At 45.9% G+C, this 20,966-nt stretch overlaps 1 protein-coding gene across 7 annotated transcripts; it reads right to left on the bottom strand.

Moving 5' to 3' along the window:
• Positions 1-761: 761 nt before the first annotated feature.
• On the bottom strand, positions 762-10,183 carry CMTR2 (cap methyltransferase 2). Of its 7 annotated transcripts, none has more exons than XM_067004318.1 (2): positions 10,064-10,183; positions 762-7,588 (listed from the first exon to the last, which is right to left on the bottom strand). In XM_067004318.1, the coding sequence occupies exon 2, from the start codon at positions 7,567-7,569 to the stop codon at positions 5,275-5,277; it is 2,295 nt and encodes a 764-aa protein (XP_066860419.1). In that variant the 5' UTR covers positions 7,570-7,588; positions 10,064-10,183; the 3' UTR covers positions 762-5,274. The 7 variants fall into 7 exon arrangements, with proteins under 7 accessions (XP_066860419.1, XP_013032140.3, XP_066860418.1 ...); XM_013176686.3 differs by lacking the exon at positions 10,064-10,183 and adding an exon at positions 9,909-9,996; XM_067004317.1 differs by lacking the exon at positions 10,064-10,183 and adding an exon at positions 9,702-9,853.
• Between the last annotated feature and the right edge of the window lie 10,783 nt (positions 10,184-20,966).

Here is a 20,966-nt window from a genome sequence, read left to right as displayed (position 1 = left end):
AAATACCTGAAATTCACTATATCTAAAATGTGCAGATTTATCTCATACCTGTAGGACACAGAATGGTCTTCCCCTGCTCCCGAATCTGGGGTTCTCCTCCTTCACTTCCAAAGCAGAAAGGCAATGGAAATTATCATCAATAATTGCAGTCAGAGTTGGTTAGCAAGAAGTCTCAAGACAAATCTGGCAGCCAAGCCAAAGACAGTCAGTTGCAACCCTGGTCAGCACAGCAGAGCCAGCCCTGAGAAATAAGGTACCCAGCTTTTTTCTTTAATACCGTTCAGTGAATGCAAGTGTTTAGAATTAAAACATTTGGATAAGGACTAATAAAAGACTTGGCAGACAGGATTGTCGTGTATATCAGGCTTTTCCTACCACTGTGGCTGCCATAGCCAGAAGGTGAAGATCCTTAAGACAGAGACCTTGCTGCAAAAGTAGGCTACTGCAGCCATGCGAAGTGCGTGTTTTCGGGCTTGATACCAGGGCCACAGGAACCTGGCACCGGCCTCCGACACGATGCTCATGCCACATTTGCCATTGAGTCTTTGAAGTGGAAAAGTGCAAAGGCAGTTACAGAAAGAGAGAACCAGACACCCCCAGCTAAGCAGGCTGCCCTGTCCATTCATCAGGGACAGATCCAAATGGCAGGTAGAAAAAACTGCCCAAAAAAGTGAAGTATTGAACTTCCTCAGACTTCTCCCTGCTGTGCTTCCTTGTTTTGTTCCATGTTTGGGTAGAGAGACACAAACAGCAACGCTTAATCCAAAATAAAATGTTTTATTTTCTCCACATAAATTTTCCATTTAAAAAGAGGTCTTTTAACACACATTCTCAGACCAAATGAAAATATGCAATAATCATGTACACCAACATCCCTTAATCTACTTCAAGAAAATATATACATCCTTCAAACCAAAAGCACACGTTGAGGAATTACAAAGCAAATTCTTCCCCACTGTACGATCCTGGGGGTTTCCACTCGTGCCAACAGGAATGCACCTGTGTGCGTACAGGAAAGACAGCACACAACTGGTGAACTCCTTGCTCAGGTGGTTATGCCTCAAAGTAGCTCTTTTTAAAATATTTTTTAGCAAGGAAAGGCCTCTTCTTGCTGGTGGGAAAAAGTCCTACATCTAAATGTCTCGTAAAGGTTCTGCTTTTTCAAAGTCTCTACAGCTACCGGCTAATTCTTTTAGCAAATTTCAGTCTTCAGACTTGAAATAAGCTCTGGACCCATAGGAGTCACACAGGAAGGCTCGATGGCAATCCAAATTAGTCCCTAAAGAGTAAGAAATGAACAGCCACGGGCTGAGTGTGTTTCTGGCATAAACAGCTATGTTTGATCTTTCTGTCAGGTGAATAAAACACAAAGAACTGGAACTAAGGATATCAGTATGGCATTCACAAAAATACTCGCAAGAAAGATGGAAAAAAACATTACCAGACTTTGGCAAGGCAGTGTTAATCTCCCTGTCTTGAAAGTGCTAAAAAATAAGAGACATTCAAAGGCTACAGCTGAAATGGAGGCTTTTGTTTAAAATTAAGAAATGGGGATGAGTACTGATAACAAAACCATTTAACACCACCTAAAATGGTAGGACAAATTAACACAGGATTTCCCCCACTTCACCATTAAGAATTAACATGCTGAAAATCATCTAATTTAAACAGATGTCAAAAAGTGTTTTTTAGGTATAGTAACAGGAGGCAGTAAGGCTGAGCCTTCAGCTTAATGGTCAGCCTTTATTTGCCATGAATCAAGGCATCAGTATTTTTCTATTAAAGTGGTCAGAAATCAAGGTGTGGGGCTTGCTGGTTTTTCTTCCCCTTTTCTCCCACTTCTTACAAAGGCAATATTAAGCCCCTCCTGTTAAATCCCAAGTTGCGCTTCTAATAGGCTGTAATGCTGCTAAATATTCTACTTTTACCAGTAATAATTTGATAGATCAGCTTAAATTAAGATAAATAGACACCAATTAGCACTGTTTTAATAGACTACCGGATTTCATACTGTAAATCTCATTATATTTTGTAGAAACTAAATTGGAAAGCCCGTGGCAAGAACACACAATCTGTGCACATCCAAATTAATCCACATACAATATAAAAAAATCAGTGAAAATAACTGGCAAGTCTCTAACAGAATTCAACTAAAAAGAAATACCAATATTTTTACTTGAAGTACCTAATTCATTCAATCCCATGCGACTATTTACGTCAAATGTTAGCTTAAAATGAAAGAGACAACGCGATTCAGAAAAGACAACGGAGCTCATTGCTGAGCAGTGGGCACAGGCATCAGTCCTCCACTGGAAACACGCAGCAGCAGGGCTACAAAACCAAATTTGCTTCAGGCTTGTGGGCATCTTGATTGCCTCACAGCCACCTTATTTTTTCCCCCCCAACATCATCTCTGCATGAAACATGAAGCTCTGGGAAGTAAGAACTGATACCCAGCCTGTCTTCAAATAGGTTAAAAAAAGACCAGCTCAGAATCAGCCAGGACACAGACACTTCATAAGCTATCACCCAAAACCAAATCAAATCGGCCAAAGGAACTGACAGCGTCAACGAAAGCGGGAGCTATCAGACCCCTTCCGCAAAGGTTAATACATTCTGCCATATTCCAAAAGTCACAACAGAAATTAAGTGTCACTTTCCTCCAATAAACCTTTGATCTAAGGACAGCTAGGACAATGCAGGACTTTTACAATTAAAAGGACAAGCGTCATTCCTACCTTTGAAACCTCTGCCACTGGGACAACAAAAAAACCTTTGCAAGCCACATCTTTTAACAGAAGGGGCAGCTGCTGTCAACGCATTTCTCCCATCAACTCCAGTCATCTGCCAACAAACAATTCCAGAGCAAGTCATGCATCAGGATCTGCATGGCACTGGATCTCAAGTATTTTAGAGATCTGTTTTTTTTTTCAAAGTAGGGCTTGAACACCTTTTTGGTACTTCCAAGCAAATGGATTAAGTTCCCCCAGTAGCTCAGTCTAGAAGTCTGTGTCTTGAAGTTCATAGTCCTAATTCCCCCAAACTTCTGTGACCATCTAAAATGCTTTGTCCTAAAAATTCAGGAAGAAAGGGAGGCAAAATGATATGGGATGGGAAGAATCTCAAGGACGTCTGCATGTTTTGTACATCTGACAAACTAAACAGAAGAAAGTTTGAAAATGTGTTCACTCAGTGTCTGTCGCCTCAAGATTTTATTTTACCTATAAAAAAGTTTTAAAGTGTCAGACTAATATTAGCAAAAAAAGATATTTATCTACTGGATGAGACACTTACATTGTCATATTCTGCCATGGGGGCATGGGTAGCACGAGCGTCTCATCCAGTAGATATATGTGGTTTTTTTTCATGCACTTGAAATCTCATTTGCCCCTGCTTTAACAGAAGTCTTCTCAAATGCTTCAGTTCAGGGGGATTTTGAGGCATAAATCACCTCTGAAACAGTGGCAGAGCCAGAGAGGTGCCTGGTGGACAATGCCTTTATCCTGCTTTTTGACTCTGATAAAGAAGGCTTTTATAGGTGGTCTTTGATCCTGCCTTGTCATCCATTCTTCTAGAATATTTCTCCCTCCCTTCCTATTTTTAGTTTTCAGTATTTTTTTTAAACCCATTCATCTGCTTGCACTTGGTGTTTAGAGGAGAAGCTCTCACTGCATTGTCTCCCAACCTTAGCCTAAAACCCTACCTTCCTGGTCGGAGGGAGGAAGCGTGACTCAGCTCACAGCGAGAAGAGCAAGCTCATTTAAATAAAAGAAAAAGGATAGCGGCCAATCCCAGCAGCTTTTGTTAGGAAGACTTCTGATTCTATTTACGTGCAGCTGCAAAAAGCAAGATTTTTAGAAAATGTTGTCAATTAGTCAGACCTGAGCCACCAGCTCATTCACCTATCAAATTCTTAAATAAAAAATGAACTGTTAAACACATTAAATTCTGCCCCAATCAACGTGGCAAAAAAAAAGCTTAATAAATGTGCAGCACCTCCAGACAAAACAGTTTTTCAGCAGTGCTTTTAATCCTTACCAGTAATCAATTATCCTTCAAACTCCTACATCACATAATTAGAAGTGCTTCCAGAAGGTGACTGGTAATTAATCAGAAGACCATTTTCCTTCTAACTCTGCACTTTCTACCTTTTCCTACAAGATCTTGCACTATCAGTAGCAAATCATTTTTCTCCTTAAATTTCATTCCTCCCTCCAAGCAGATTTTTCCATGTAAACTACAAACATAAAGCTAAACGTTAATACGCACGCGTTAGGTCTCAGAATTTAGCTCTCAAAGGAGCAATACGGAAAATAAAATTCGACTCCCTTAAAGGAACAGTCAGTTAGCAATTTCATCATTTTTATCCCTAAGGAGAACCAAATGAAATCTTAATCATACTTTCCCAAAGAAAGTATCACATATTTCTTCAGCTTAACACTCCTCCAGCACTCCCCAAAGCATTTCTTGGCACACAACGCTGCACACGACCATGCTTTTCGCCTGAAAACCATTTACAGTTCCTCATTAATAGCTGCTACTGCAGGCAGATGCAAGTCTTCACTTTCACTCAGGAGTGTTAAATTATTTTAAGGAAGAGCCCATAAACTTAAAAATAAAATTATAACAGCCCATTCATTCATGGGGCGGGGAGACAAGGCCATACAATCACCTGTCAGAAGCCACGCAGCATGCTCTTCGCATGCACAAAATTAAAATCAAGGAGCACCTTCCCCTGGACACCTCAAAGACAGCTGTTTTTAAACCCAGTCTTTGTGAGCCAGCTGCCTGCTCACGAGACACTGAGCCCTCCAGACGTGCATCGGGCCTGCAGACTGCTGGGCGCTGTGGCCCAAGCATCAGCTTCCCCAAACCCTGGGGGCAGAACTCCCACATTTTTCCAACAGAAGAGGGATAACGTCAGCCAACTGGGTCCAGCAGGGCCTGGCCAGAAGCAAGAGGTAAAGCACCACCCCACCCCTCCTCACGAAGGCTATGGTCAGCTAGGAACACTGAAGGGAGCTGTGGCAGAAGAAAGTTTCTCACTTCAATCCCTGTTCCACCCAGGTCCCCCACACCTGAGATTAAACCTCATGTTCCTGCAGGACAGGCAGTATGGTGCAAGTGGGATCGGCAGCTCAAAACCTCCTCCCAACACTACCAACGCCCTGTCAAAGTCTTACAGTGACGTTACCTTCAGATTAAAAATGTTTTTAACTTCTACCTGCCTGGGAAATGAGGTCTTGCAGCAACCTGCTCAATTCTACAATTATTTTATAGTGACCTATCACTAGTAATTTGCTGCTGCTTAGCTTGCACGATCAAGTGGAGTTGTCTCTTTGCAATGGCTGTGTTCAAATCCCATAAAAACTCCAACAGCTTCCCCTGGAGGAGACACTCCATAGGCACAAACTGCAAAACCTGCTGGGGAGAGTCTGAGTCCAGTAAGGAGCTCATCAGCTTATGCAGCTGCTGCAGGTACTCAGCAACGTGACTGGGGATGCCCCGGTAACCAACACACAGCAAAGCAGCGCTGGTTCTCAGCGGCTCGTGGGACATCGGACACGCAAACGTGACGCATCTGAAACAGCAGTGCAGTATAAAGAGCAGGCCAGCTGTGAAACGTGTAAAACTGGAAAGGATGGGCAGAATCAAGGCATCTCCCACCGTAAGCTGGTTCAACGAATGCAGAACACACTCCAAAAGCCGCTGCTGGTATTTTGGTGCTCCATCATAAAGCAAAGAGAAGCTGAAAGTCAGCAGTGTGGTTGAATCTAGGTGCTTTATTTCCATACCGGTTTGGTTTTCAGTATCGCAAAGGGATGGAAAGTCCACCACAAGGCACTTGAATCGGTCCCCACGCTTCTCATCTAGCGCCTCCTGATAAGACCTGGAAAGATCGGACACTTCGGCCATTACCAGTTCCCCAGGAAGAACCTCGCAGGAGTGACACGGCTGCAGCACCGGCCTGCTTTTCAGCCTCCCCACCACCAATTCATTCATGGCTTCATTAAGATTTTCCAAGACTTTACCATCACAGAATGGAGAACACTTAACCACTGGTAGCCTCTTTCCTTCCAAAATGAACCACAAGTTGCAGTTAATGTTACCAGACAATCCTTCCAAGATGCACATTTTACCAGCGTTGTTTAAGTTATGTTCCTCAGCCCACTTATTAAAATAGCCCTTTGCAACTTTTTCATCCCATGTGAGGGTTTCCAGCATCTTCCTTTCATTGTATGTACTAAAATATTTGTTCCTTTGCCCAAACCATTTCGCATTCGTGCTGCAACCAGTCTGAGATTTCTTGACAAGCCAGTTATTTCTGGTAATGGGTTTCATATGAAATTTCTGCATGAAGAACTCCACTGCACAATCTCGTAACTTATCCAGTTTTGTCTGCTCTGCTTCTTCCATGCGCTCAAAGAGCTGGATGTTCTCACAGATAGTCTCTACCTGGTACTTGTGGAAGAACATGCAACATTCTTCATGTATTTTAAGAAAAGATTCTGGTATCACATGCTGGGGAAAAAGAGCTTTGTTGACCATTTCTGTTCCAAAGTTCTGTATCATCTTAGAAAGCAGCAGATGAATGCTCTCTCTGCCCATGTAACGAAGACAAACCACATAGGCCTCTGAGTTCCCAGCTTTGCTTGTGGCTGGCTTAAAGACGTGGACCTCCTCAAAACAGCAGTTTAGCAGAAAGAGCAGATTGGTAGAACAGTGCTCAAAGAGGGTGAACATCTTCAAAACAAAGGATCCTCCAGCACCCAGGACCATTAAAGCAGTGACTGCCTCACAGTAAAGGAGGGGTGAGACGAGAGCTTCCTGTTCACCTGGATTTCCTTGGCAATCAAAGCTGCCATCAGCAGTTACCAAGTGAACAGTGCTCATATTACTCACGAAGTTCTGAAGTCCCGTCAGATGCTTCAAGGTCATCACATCACCAGTGTTATCTGGGCCAAAGTGCCACCAGGGCAATGTATTTGCTATAAGACGGTCGTCCATAATCATCGTGAGGGTGTCATTTGCTTCATGATATGGGTTTAGAGTGTTAGCTACCCAGTTCCAGTCACAACGGATATGGTGGGACTTCAAGTAGTGATTGAGGCTGGCTATAAACGCTCCGGGTGCTTCACAGAGGTGAACAGAATTCAGTTCTCCCTCTTGAAGAGCTTCTAGAGGGAGAAGAGGAAAACTGCACAGGATCTCATGAAACTTGCACCAGGCCTGGGTACACAGCTCAGCATTCACAGATTTCTTCACATGAGAGATTATTTTCCCTGCTTTATTGGTAAGTGAGGTGTGCTGATGCCATTCATCAAGGTTCTTATCACTCAGTTGATTCTTCACTTCATTCATCGAGTACTTCAGAGCAAGGAGTGAGTTGAATTCTTTGTGATCACATGTAAAGGCATCGCTGGGATCTGGTAGTTGCCATTCCTTATTTGCTGGCTTAGTATAAGAAAACTTCTTGGCAAAGAGCTTCTCAACTTCAGAAAGAATTTCAGGACTAAATTTTTCAAGATTTGTCGTCTGTTCAAAGTCGGGCTTCTTACATTTGTTCATTCTTGGACTGACTCAAAACCTGGTTGTGACAGGAGAGAAAAATGTCATTTCAATCATAAGCATATACAAATAGGTAAAGTTTTTTTTTAAAGGATATTCTTCCTGCTTAACCTCTGTATTACAGAATGAAAAAAAAAATCTTCACAGAATCATCCATCACTGAGAAAAATGAAATAAATGAGGGCTATGTTGAAAAGGACCATTAGGAAATCAGGAGGGTCACAGGTTTAATTACCCGTTATGCTGCTTACAGGAAGCAAAGAAGTGCTGGCTGCTGCTTTGGCTCTCCAATGAACTCTCAGTACTCACTATATACAACTAAACACTTAAATACAAGTATCTCAGGCACAACATAGAACATGCCAGAACCTATACAAATTAACCAAGTGGGCCACAGTTCTTTTCACGCAATTACAGCAGTATTTATCCAAGTATTCAAAGCATGTAGAGTTGGGGGGCACAAGCAAGAGCAGCTTAGAGAGGGAGCACAGTTGTTCCTTCCTTCCCTGCTAACCCACCACAGCTAACACTCATCCCACTTCCAGCAAGCAGTGAGGTGTTGGCAGAGCTCCTCACGAGCACCCCAACGACCAGGGGGTCTCCGGCTAGGGGGCTGTTTGAGGTTTAACACCAGCCTGCAATCAAAACCCATTTTCTGTGCACAGTGTTACAACTGTCACTTTGGCCAGGCCACTTCAAATCCTTACACCTCGCTTTCCTTGCTGGAAAAGGGGTGACACATCTGAAGCGAGAAAAGGTTTTCTTGCGTCTGTGGCCAACACTTAACTCATGCTTCATGTTCGAGAGCAGAATAGTGCAAAGTTGTGCTCTGAATGGATCAAGGCAAACATGAGCATACTTGCGCAAAGCTGGCACATCTTCTGCCATCTGCTCCAGTACACAGCACAAAGCACAAGAGTGTTTAGGTCCACTAACCAGAAAACAGCCTCAAAGAAAATCAGAAACATACTCAACAACCAAGACTTTTTCATTTAAGCAACATTATTTAATCAAAATTACCACAGGAGACAGGAAATCTCTTGGTACATCATTTTAACCATCCCCAAATCCATTACACTACCTCAGAAACACAATACAACAAAATAGTGTTGTAAAGCATTACGAAACAGTTTACTGAGAAAAACGTTACATTAAAATGGAAAGGGCTAAGAAATTGAGAAGGTAAAGAGGACAAAGAATGGCCCATACCCACTTTTTCCCTTTTCACCCAAGCACCACTTCAGGCCATCCCCGCCCCACTGCCACAGCTATCTCCCTCACAAGGATCAGCCCAGGTAGCAGCACGTGGTTAAGCATCTGGGTGAAGTTTCCACTCTCGTTTCCCCAGCTCGGTTGTCTATCAGTACGTAAACACAGCTAGTTTCAGTTTCATTCATGAAGACATATTTCAGCTTCAACCTAGCCTTTTATCACAATACACACTGGGGACAAGCGATAAAATGATGGCTTTACAGACCTCGGTACGGGAAAGCACTGTATCCTACACTAGTTTTACATCATTTTTTATGGACAAGGATGGGCACAGCCTTTTAGGTAAGGCCCATGCCAGCAAATCCCTACTAGCCACCCAAAGCTCGGCAATGCTCCAGGTCACCATTACTGTATCCACAGGTGGCCTGGCCCCTGCTCCAGCCTGCTGCAGATCCCTGCACTCCCCCAGCACCCAGCCACCCGCACCCCTTGCTGAGGGCACGGCAGGGGAAGGTGCCGAGCTGCCCATCCGCCCCTGCCCTACCAACAGCACCCATCTGATGGACGCACAGCTGCCCCTCGCCAAGGCAGCCTCCCCTCTCCCAACAGCCACCTCCCACCGCTGAACACCACAAGGCTGGGAGGAGAGCGGGCCAGAAAGGCGATGGCTGCCCACAGGGCTCTCCCCTAGCCCTGGACCCTCCGCCGAGCACCACCACGAGGTGCTCACCGCCCTCCTTCCTCCTCCTCCATCACCCTGGGAAGCGCCGAAATGGCCGCCCCCTCCCCACCCGCCCCCCGCTCCGCGGCGCGGCCCGGCCGCCTCCCCCCGCTCCCCGCCGAGGCCGCTCCCCGCGGGGGCCGCTCGCTACGCGAGGGCCGCGGCTTCGGCGGGGCCTAGCGCGGGCCTCGCTCCTTACCCCGGCGGCGCTGCGGGAGGCCAGGCCCTCGCCCCGCCCCGCCGCCTTCCTCCTCCTCCTCCTCTCAGGAGGGGGACGGCGGGGGCGTTCGTGTGGCCCCGGTAGCGGCAGCGGGAATGGGGAGGTGCTGCAGGGGGGAGCGGCTGCTGCAAGGCTGCGGTGCTAGGGAGGGAAAAAGCAGGATTTTCACCAGAAAGCCCCACTCACCCCGGCTGGCTCGTTTCTTCAGGGAATGAGGCAGGGAGCCACCTCCCAGCAGTAACGCAGCCTGAAAGAATGTTGCATTGCAGGAGGAAGTAATGAGCCTTTATTGAAGTTACATAGGTCACATACTCGAGTACTCACCACCTGATCATACTTACAGGTCACTCAGCAAAAAACAAGGATGAAAGCTCCGAAGCAGACCCATTTGAAAAGGGTTGGGGCTCTCCCTGCATCAGAGGCCAGCCCTGCAGAGCTGGAAGGTGCCAGCAGGCTGGAGCCAGAGCAAGGCACCATCAGCTCCCAGCCCTGGGGACACCGCGTGTCAGCACATGCCCTCCAGTGTGACCTCCATCTCCAGTACCTGCAGTGATGCTCAAGTGTTCGAAAGCACAGCTTTGGCTGCAACACACAAGCACTCATTATGCTTAAGAAAACTCTTGCTGCTTCCTCTTGTCTGTGATAAGCCGCATTGCTGCCCTTTCTAAAGGCTTAGGAGACTTGACACCCAAACTTTTAGCACGAGGCAATACAGGAAGCAAGAGCGCTGAAACGCTAACAGCAACAGCAAGCAGAATTGGTTATCATCTACCCACTGCAGCATTCCTGGAAACATGCACGTACTTAGTATACTGACACCAGATCAGCAAGTGCAAGCGAAAAGGTCAAAGCAGGCTAGAAAGCTACCACCACAGTAGACAGTGCAAGCTGCTCTTCATATTTTAAATGTTGTTGGGATTCTACTACACACAGGTTAGGAAATGAGACACTCACCATCTTGTTTGGGAGCAAGCAGCCAACAATAGAGCATGAGTTAGCAGAAATTCTTTCACTTTGTTGCCAAGTTTGCTGCTATTAACTTCTACACTCACATATTTCTCATTGATAAAGTGGGATCCAGCCTTAAGCCAGAATTTGCTTTAGCACAGAAATTTAGTGCAATGAGTACAAGGGATTCCAAAACTGGTATAACTACGGAAAATTTTGCTAGATGTTAAGTAATCAGTGCAGAGTCTTGACATATCCATCTTAAGGATATAGTCATAATATATAGGTAATCCTTTCTCCTGTTCTGTGAGAAATCCTATCCCATAGCTGCCAGGAGCGTATAAGAGAATTGTTATGTTAAAATCATGACAGGCTATATAAGCTTATAAAAAACCTCCCTCCCAAGTCATTTGCTTTCTATATTGAAGGAATACTGTTATGAAACAGAAAGAAATTAAATATACATATAATTCTATGATTATGTGAAATATACGTATGTTAGGCTACCCATAAATACAAACACAGGACTAGAGTTTTTATACTTTAAATCTTTAGAATGAAGAGAGTACATTTTAAAACTAAAATTAGCATATTTAACTTTGATAAACGTTGTGTAACAGAAAGATACTTACTAGCTACCATCTCAGAAGGAACCTTTACCAGAAGGAACTTTACCTGTGGATGGAAGATTTTTATGCCTGTATGCGATGCCTCCCCCTTTGATTGGCTTGTTTGAGAATCACTCCAATCAATCAATGTGTTTGGCTACTGAAAAGGGGGGAAAAAGGAAAAAAAAAAAAAAAACAGGGCAAGTTGAAACTGTTAAATTGTTAATAAGGTGGGGTGGGGATATAGATGATTCTTTAGGGTCTGTTGTGGTCTTTTTTTAAGTTTGATTGTACAGAACATGCTGTAATAGTAATGTCACTGATAACATTTTCTTTTGTTCTTAGGTTAGCTCTATTGAGAGTATAACAGGCTCTCTATAGTCTCAAATATTTTCTCCTTCTGGTTGTAGTTAAGAAACTAAATATAACTTTCCTTTGACTTTTTTTTTCTGATGTGAGTGCAGATATACCGTGATGTTTCAATTACTTTCCTTTTACTATTGTCACACACTTACATACCCGCTATCAGAATTGCAGTCATTGAGTTTTGTGGATAGCAGGTTCTTTAAATCATGTTTTAGAGTTGACTTTTTTCAAATGCCTAAGTAACTTTTTCACATGCTATTGAGTCCTTAGGTGTTTTGCTTTTTTTTTTTTTCTAAGAAAATTCCAAAAAGAGAGCAAGTACAATCCAGCCACTTGGGGGAAAGTGGTATGAAAGTAGGACTTCTACCTTTTCAACCCTTTTCTTCTACGCTTTTATTACAGCTTATAATGCTTGTGTATTGCAATCTGCTGGACTGAGGAGGAGAGTATTCTCCAAAAATTCTGGGAAGGATTATTCATCAGTAAGCATGCAATGTTATGAGATTCCAAGCTAAAAGCAATACAGATAAATATCACGATTAAGAAAAATGTTGCTTTTTCTGAATCTGAAATTAAACTGTTGACTCAGCTTGTGAACTTCTCCTACACTTTATTAAATCTTCTCAAGTTAATGCAGAAGTTCAAGTAGGTACTTCTATCTTAATTCTTAATCTATCTTCTATCTTTATTCTTAATACTCAGAACTCTTCTCCTCTGAGAAACTCAATGTGGGAACATAGCACTTGCTTTCTGGATTAGCCCCATTTCTGCAGAGCTGATCTCCTATCGGGTGGTCAATAGCTGACCTGCCGTCCTTCTGCCTATCAGATCATAAGATGCGTGCACAGCTGTAGCACTGAAAGCCCTGAATAGGAGCAAGCATCCTTAAAGGAATATTGTGCAGTTAAACATTACAAAGTGTTCATAAATTAAGAACAAAGTAGTATTTCTTGTGCCTCTGACTTTTTTTTTACATGTAAAACAGTGAAATGCACACACCATGCTATGTGATAGATGTTGCTGGAGGGTTTGGGAATCTCTTAATCGTATCAGGGGTACAGGAAAGCATCTGGGAAGAGCACGCAGAGTCATGGAAGAAACTCTATAGATTCTACAGGACACTTGCTGCTTCTCACCTTGCTTTTAAAAATCAGCCCCTAAAATGTGTATTTGTGGATCAAGGCTCACCATGCTTTTTGCTATCCTCGTTCAGGATGCAAAGTGTTCATAAGCTGGGGAGGTAGCAGTGGCTTTCTTGAAGGCCGGCAGGTAATGGCCTTTATCTTTTTTTTGTAGAAGTGCAACCACCACAGGGCTTGGGATGGGCTCGGATGTGACTTTCATGCTGGAGTTACACTCTGAGCCTCTCCTGGGTAACCTGCATCCTGGCTGGGAGGAGGCAGCCATCCAGATGGACCATGAGGACCAGCTGCTGATTTGTGAGGACCAGCTGGACTAGCTGAGCCCTGTCCTGCAGTGGAGAGGTGCTCCTGCTACAGAGCCATCGTATCTTGGCCCCTGGGTGCCCCATCTAGGGCCACGTCTTACCTTTCACGTCTTGTGCCTACTAGCTTTCTCAAGAGCTTGGCATGCAACGTGTGAGGTTGGGAAGGTTGGTTGTCCTTAATGCAGTGCTTTGGCATGGCCTTGGGGACATGTCTGTTAAGTCTCTCCTGGCTCGCAGCCCAAAGTCTTGTATTGTGCTTCCTTCACTGGAGGAATTGTGACCAGTCTGCTGCTATAAGAAAAGTGCGCTGTGAGACTTCAGCAACCAATATTTACTGTTGATGATTAGTAAAATGATTTGCAGTTTTTCAGCCTTTGCTTCTCTACACAAAAATCACTGAAATGGCAATTAAAAGGAAACCCTACAGCCAGTTCAATTCTGTGGCATCGTTGCACTGCAGATGAGCTACTAAGAAAGCACTGAGCCTGTTGGGACAGCGTAAACACCTCCTGGTGGACCGTGGTTACAAAGGGCAGTGCCTTCACCTGCTGGCCTCCAGAAAGCAGTTCTCTCCAAAAAGGCTTTTGGGGGAGTGGGAACGTGATCCAGGAGAAGGGTAAGAGGTCTGGCGTCTGCTGTGTGAAGGTGTTAGTGACTAGTGAGAGAACCTGATCACAGAATGGAATAAACTTTGGTCCTAGGTTTGGGGAAGTGTCCTTATCCTTCCCATGGAGAGGTAACTGCTTCCTACAGAGCTTCAGGCCAATGGCTGGCTGTGATGCCAGGGTAGGAACTGTGTCTGCGTGTGCCAGACAAGGGAATATATCTGACTGCAAGAATCACCAGGGATGCGTACAGTCATTGTAACATTTAACTGTCTGAGAACTGTTTTCTTCTGTGCCAGGGCTGAAGGCATTTCTACCTTATTTTTCAGTCCTTAACTCTCAGTTATTTTCGCTTATTGTAGGCCTGAGGGGGGTTGACATTCTGCAGCTTCCAATCCACCAGGATTCCTGGTTTCTCTTCCACATATCCTCACTATGCTGTTGTTGAAACACTCCCAGGTGTTTTCCCCAAGCTACCTGTTTTTCCTGCCTGCCACAAGGCACTGTTGCAGCACAAAGCCCACCCGTTCATCCCAAGACTGACATATGGCTGATCCCTGGCTGTGCTGTTCCTATCCCTCCAGAAAGCACAGCTCCTGGCCCTAACCCCCCGAGTGATCCTTTTTACCCTGTCCCTGCTGAGTCCCTTGGCAGGAGCACTTCTTTCCCTCCCATGAGCTCCCACTGCCACAACCCCAGTCTTTTCCTTCGACCTCTGACGCCTCTTCTGGAGTTGAAGATGAAATGCTGCGTGGCCTTAGCACGGCTGAGTTCTTTTCCTAATTGCAGTGGTATCACTTGGCTAAATCCGAACAAATCCAAAGTCTTAATTCCTAAAAGCAGAAAAGGTGAGTTTTTAGTGCTAGTATAAAATTTATCAATGATGCGTCTGCGTCCCTGCCTGTGCACCTCCTCCAGCCCTTACATAAACCCATCTCCACCCTGAAGCCTTTCCCCTGTGCCCTTGCAGGGGGGCTGTTCAGAGCTGTGCAATTGGGGAAGCTGGAAGCTTTTTGCTAATGTCTAGCCTAACTGCACACGCATCTCCCCAGTGTCCTGGTGCCTGTCTGAAGTTTCTGTCTCTCTCCTGCCTCCATGGCAACATTTTCAGACTGCCATCAGAGCATTGCTCAGGTCTTGTTTTGCTCAGCTAACCGTGACGAGCTCTCGCAGCAGCTTCTGGTTTTCTGCTCCCCTGCCCACCCCTTCCTGCGCTCACTGGGGCTGCAGGTCTCCCTCCTGAAGGAGTGTGATGGGCAGTGGTCTTCGGGCAGAGCTTCCTGGAATTTAAAGCAGTCTCCAGGGGAATAGCTTTGCTGATGACTTGTTTGTTTGTATTTACCTTCCTTACAGCTGGTGACGCTCCTGCGGCTGTCTTGGATAGCCAGCACACAAACAAGTGATGAGCTTCCCAGGTTCCAAATTACTGCGAAAATCCCAATTAGTTGTTAGAGTACACTTAGGAACTTTTGAACCAAACCTGGAACCTGCACTTTGCTGAATCATCAGGAAAGCAAAATAAATCTCTCCCAGGTTTATCCGTTTTACCTTCCTCTAGAATACCAAAGCAGAATCCTAGCTTTTCTGCCTAAGGATTAGGGGAAAATGCCCCCAGGCAGAGATGGCAGCAAGCACCATGAGGGTATGGCAATGCCTGTAAGCCTCTGCTGGGGGGATTCTTCCCCCTGGGCCCGGCTGGTTGAAGCTGTCCCCAGGTGCAGAGACCCCGCTCAGCTCCCCCGGGGCCGCCACGTGCGGTGCCCGTGAGGAGGCTGCAAGGGAATTTGGTGCTGCGATAACACGAACGCTCGGCGACGTGGGAGACTTACCCGAAAGCATTAATTAACTGTTTTAGCGAAACACTTGCAAAAATACTTCACAACACTTCTTTAGATAGAAGTTGCTGTGGGGATGTAGAGTGTTGTTAGAAAGTTATTTCAGGTGATGGTGTCTGCGTCCTAGAGCAGCTGAAGTTCTGCCTAGAAATGGGACTGGAATGACACCAGGTCGATAAGATGGGGATTACAGATGCGCTTTGCTGCAGACACATGTACAGGAAGGCTGTCAATACTCTTTCTGAAGGATTATGCAATCTATTCAATAACTTATTTTAGATAGATCTGCTCCAGAGTACCTGTACAGGAGCTGAGGCTTAATTAGTTTTTTCTTTTCCTCTCTATAGTGTTATTGGCACAAATGCCCTCAATGCTGAAATTAATTTTTCCTAGTAGGGTGAGCCTTTATCTTGTACTTGTCCAGCTAATGCGCCATCACAGGTTAAACCTCAAGCAACTTTTGTTAAATAACAGGTGCAGCAGGAAGATAGATAAAATGGTCCCTTTCTGGTAATCCTGTTTTCCATGTAAATCCCAGCTAGGGAGGAGATTGTCTTAGACAAGAACAAATTGGGAAGAGCTCTCAGGCTGTGTGATATCTTGTCTACTTTGCAGAAAAAAAAAATCAGATTAATGAACATAATCAGATTAAGGCTAAATAAGGGAACATATCTTGGGGGCATCAGAAGTCTGCTGACACCAAAGAACTCTGCGGAAAACCAACGCTGGAGGCCCAGCTTTGCTCCCTCTGTTAAATAACGGGAGCAGACGATGGCTTTCAGAGGAGTGCTGAGTGCTGGCGAGAGGGGCAGGGGGCTCCGGGGGGCAAAAGGGCCAGAGGGAGCCGGGAGGTGGCCCTGAGACCACGGCTTTGGGCAAGTGGCAGCAAAATGCAGGGTCCTCTGCCTGCTGTGTTTGTATGGAAGAACCATGCTGGAGGATGGAAAGGTGAGGCAGGGAAAGAAACAAGGTGGAATGGGCAGAGAGGTGACCGAGGTTCACAAAGACAGGAACGAGGCATCATGGCCAAAAGGGGGGACGGCTGAAGAAGGAAGGAGGGGATGGGAAGGGAGACAGTGGAGTCGTTTTTTCTCTGCTGCCCCATGCAGCAATGCACAACAGATTCCCGAAGCAGCAGCACCCACGTCCGCTGGTCTTTGTGGGAGAGACTTCGGAAGCTTTCTAAAAGAAAGCAATTCAGGAGATGAAGTGTGATACCAGGAAGAAAGGGAGAAGGTCAAGAACTTGAGGGGAAAGGGCGCTTGTGGCTCCTCTTCAGATGCATCTTCTGTTCTGTGGTGCCGGTTGTGCCTTTCGACAAAAACCTCTTATCAACAGAACTTTCTGCTACTCTTAATGCCTAAATCCTGCTTGTTTTTAAGGACCTGAGCCCTTGCTGGGGGGTGATGCGGGTTTCTGCCTTGGAGCAGGCTCCTTCCAACATGAAGTATCTCTCAAAACACCCAGGCTTTTCTTTCTGCATTTATTTCCCTGCTTGACTTTGAAGTTCTCTGAGAGTTTCCTGGGGCAACCGAGGCGATGTTTGATGTGTGGTCTTCAAGACCGACAAGCAAACCTGAATGGAAGGCCTATGAAACATTACAAGACCTGAAACTGGGGTAGCCCAATTTTCTAAGTTCTTTATGTCTGGCTGATTTGTCTCGGAGTTGACAAGCTCTGATTGAGGCTTTCTCCCCGCCTGGAACACTTATAAATATAAATTGTAGTTGCATGAGGCCTTTCTGGATCCAGTAAGCTGTGAATGCATGCTGCAGCTGTAGCCCCTCACCCAGGGCAAGTAGCATCTCTTCTCTCCTCATCACCAATCTGCAAAAAAATTTTGGCACTTGATTGCCTTGGAAGAATCTTTGCAAATCAGAAAGGCGTAGGGTGGGGGCCTGATTTATTTTTTTTCCTCTCTTCCCCGATATAATCAGCTGAACAGGCTTAGAATAGCCGGAGGCAGTATTTCTTTTCGAGATGGGCGCAGCCATTAAATGAGTGAAAAGCTGGGGGGAGCTGGGGGCCAGGAGCAAATGGGCAGGTAAGGGACACGGGGATGTCTCATTGTTTGTCGCAGGGCTGTGTGGCATGGGCTGTCCTGCTCGGCATGCTCCCAGGGGTCTGAATGTCACAGCAGCAGGTGACACCTATGCAGATTTGCTGTCAGCTGCTCCTCTCCGAGAGGCTGCTGAAAAGCTGCGTGTGAACTTTCTCCAGGCTTCACCCACGTTATAAAAGTTCACACCTGAGCTTTCCGCCGAGCTCGGCGTCGTTTGGACGAGAGCAGAGCAGCCGATGTCCCCAGCTCCTTGGGGACCTGAGCCTCACGGGACCCAGCTGGGGGCATCCCGTGGGCATCCGCTCCTCGGCCTTTCTGCCCTTTTCCAACAGCTACGGCTCCATTTCCAGCAGCTATCCCCTTCTTTTTGGGTAGCCAGGGCGGAGGATGGCCTGTGCGGAGGAGGACAGGTAAGGCGCTGTGCAAGGGGGACGGCGAGGCTGGAAGGGGATGGGGGAGCTGCGCCGCGCTGCCTTGCCCTGCTTCCCTCTCCTCCTTCCTGCCATCAGGCAGAGGCTGCTCGGGAGCAAACATCTCGTTACCGGAGAGAAATTGGCTGTCTGCCCGCGTCAGGTGCTGGCGTTATGAAATTCGGCAGCCAGCAAGTGACCTTGGCAGAGGTCGTGGCCAGGAGGTGCAAACATGAAGTGGAGACAGAGGCGTTGGTCGCCCAGACGTGTGCCCCCCTCTGAAACATAACCCTCCATCTCTTGTTGCGGCACAGCTGCATTTTACATGGATTTGTTTTCAGCCAGCCCAGGAGCAGAACGAGTGGGGGTTTTTGTGCCATAAAGGATCTGTCATCGGTGGCAGTCCTGTGCTCTGCAGCAGATGCAGCTCTCCAGCGGATGACAGCGCTCACAATGCAGGGGATTGTGCTTTCAGCTGATCCTGTGATTTAATCCAAAGCGATGCCGCTGAGCACTATCATTAGGTGTGCGTGGTGGGAGGTGGAGCAGCTACAGGGGGCTTTGTACTTCATGTACCCGTTCAGGCTGCCAAAAACCCCGCACGGACCTCGGCCTCGTGCACTTGCAGGCTGAATGCTGCATTCACTGACCCGTGGGTCGCGGTCTCCTGCTGCTGGGCACACGGGAAATTCCTGGGAGCCCAGCAGAAAGCCTCGCAGGCAGACACAGCAAAAGGATTTTGCCATCACGGAGCTCAGTGCAAAGGACAGCACTAGAAGGAAAAAAAAAAAAAAGTCCCCCTCCCTCCCAAAAGTCTGTACAGCTCAGTCAATCCCATTGTCTTCAGCTGTTGTTGAATCAGCGTCATCCCGTCCTGAGCTTTCTGGGCTTTTAGGAATAAAGTCGATTATTTAAATGTTATTTTTCAAGGGCATGTGAACCTTTCTTTAAAAATGCAAAAAGAGAAAGAGGTTGGGGACCAGTTGTCAGTGAGAGAGCAGATGCTGGTGACCTCATTATTTCTCTCATCTGCCACAGGTGCCTCACCAGCCTGGGAGCTGCATTGAAATTCTCTTGGTTCCCTCTAAGGGTTTTAGTTATTCAACATTTTTTCTAGGTAAGGGTTACAGTAATTCAACAGAAATGTGTGGGGAGTCCTTCCGTAATATATGTAAAGCACTTTTAAAGTTGTTGTCTGGGACAGCTGTAGCTGGGCTAGGGATAATACAGTCAGATGAGTGTAGGCTTCAATAATGTCAATTTGATACTTTTTGCGTATTTTAAGAGCTTAGGGTGCACTTGGAAAATTCAACAACATGTTATGGTAAATACACTCATTTCCAGACTTCTCCTTTGAAAAATGTTTCAGCTAAATGACTTCATTTTAACTCAGGACTATGGAAGTTTTTTCTTCCTGCTGGATCACAAATTTGTGAGATACTCAGGTGTTTTTGACATCACAGATCCTAACTAGGAGCATTTTTGTACCAGACACCAGGCAGGACACACAGCAGCAGCTGGACAGCTAGGAGATTAAAAAGCTTGCAGAAGAAGCCCGTGCAGTAACTATCTGCCTCGTCAGCCTGAAGGAAGAAAGTGTTAGAACTGAAATCCTGTGCTTGAACATGGTGCTCCAGTTAGATGAACCAGGTCTACAATGACACTTAGGTCCTGTTCATCAGTGGCCTGAGACCTCCTGGGGTGCAAAGCACCACTTTGGAAGCTTTTCTGCACATCCTCCAAGGCTGCAGGCAGCAGAATTGCAGCACAAACAAGGTCACTAGAAAAAAGAAACCTGGTTTAAAAAAAGAAAATCATGAAGCTACTGCTTATCAGTGTCTTCAATCGATTTTAAATCACCTTCACCATCGTGGTACCTGGCCCTGGCAGCCCACAATAGGCAGAGCAGCCTTTCATACCCCACCCGTGTTGGTTGCAGCCCCTAATTGTACCCGTCGGTGGCAATGACCAATTTGCTACCAAGAAATGGTATCAGCGCCCGTGCTTTTGAAGAGACTTTCCAATCAACCTTGCCATTGACTTTCGGAAAGTATCTTTGTTGTCCTATTTTAAGCAGGATTATGTGATTAATCTTCTATTGATTGCATTTCAAACCTGACTAATGCATCTGAAGAATACTGGACTGAAGAATACAAGCCAGGCCTGAATATCAAAGCTCTCTCTCTTACAGAGACAGGTACAAAACAGGCAATGCAATGCCAGCTTCTCCCATCCCACCTTCCAGCGATGTGCCCCAGCGCTGGATAAAACCCATTTTTGGCAAAGCATCTGAGCATCCCCCTTGAAAACAGACAACGTAAACCCAGGAACCCCAATTCCTGAGCTTAAGTTCTGTTTTCAAGTAGGCTTGTGTCATTGGGCCTCCTGCCTAGGTGTAACCCCATGGAGAGCATGAACAAGAGATCCACGTTCAGCATCCTCGAGTGAAACCACCAGGTATGGAGCAGGTGGATGTCTGAGAAGCATGGCCAGTTCTGGAAGGAAGCCCTGGGGAGCTTATGGCACCCAACGCTTCTGGAGCTTGGGTTCCCCATCTCTGCAGATGGTGCTTGCCCCTGGACCTGTCTCCTCTTGTACCTCCCCATCACAGGCTGAACATCCCCGTGCACACACATAGGGTGTAATTTTTCAGACTAATTGTGCTTTTCCATTCCTTCACTAACTTGGGAGAGACCAGAACGCATCAGAAACATGAACTGTAATGCCTTGTGACATTTGTGTTATATAGGTATCATTAGCCAGTTTCCGCTTCAGAATAGAACTGGCAGAGAGGATTCAGATGATTTGGCAGTGGCCTGGGGTAAAATACGAGATTAAGTGTTTGCTATAGAGGAACATCTTCCATAATAGCAGTGAAGCTCCTATCATTTAAGTCTTAATGATATTTTTTTCCTTTGCACCTTTTCAGGACTGTTATCTTTTGAAATTTGTTCTTCGGATGG

Source organism: Anser cygnoides, chromosome 12 (assembly GCF_040182565.1).
Source record: "Anser cygnoides isolate HZ-2024a breed goose chromosome 12, Taihu_goose_T2T_genome, whole genome shotgun sequence".
NCBI lineage: Eukaryota > Metazoa > Chordata > Aves > Anseriformes > Anatidae > Anser > Anser cygnoides.
Note: the sequence above shows the minus strand (reverse complement) of the source record. Positions and strands in the feature narration are given on the sequence as shown.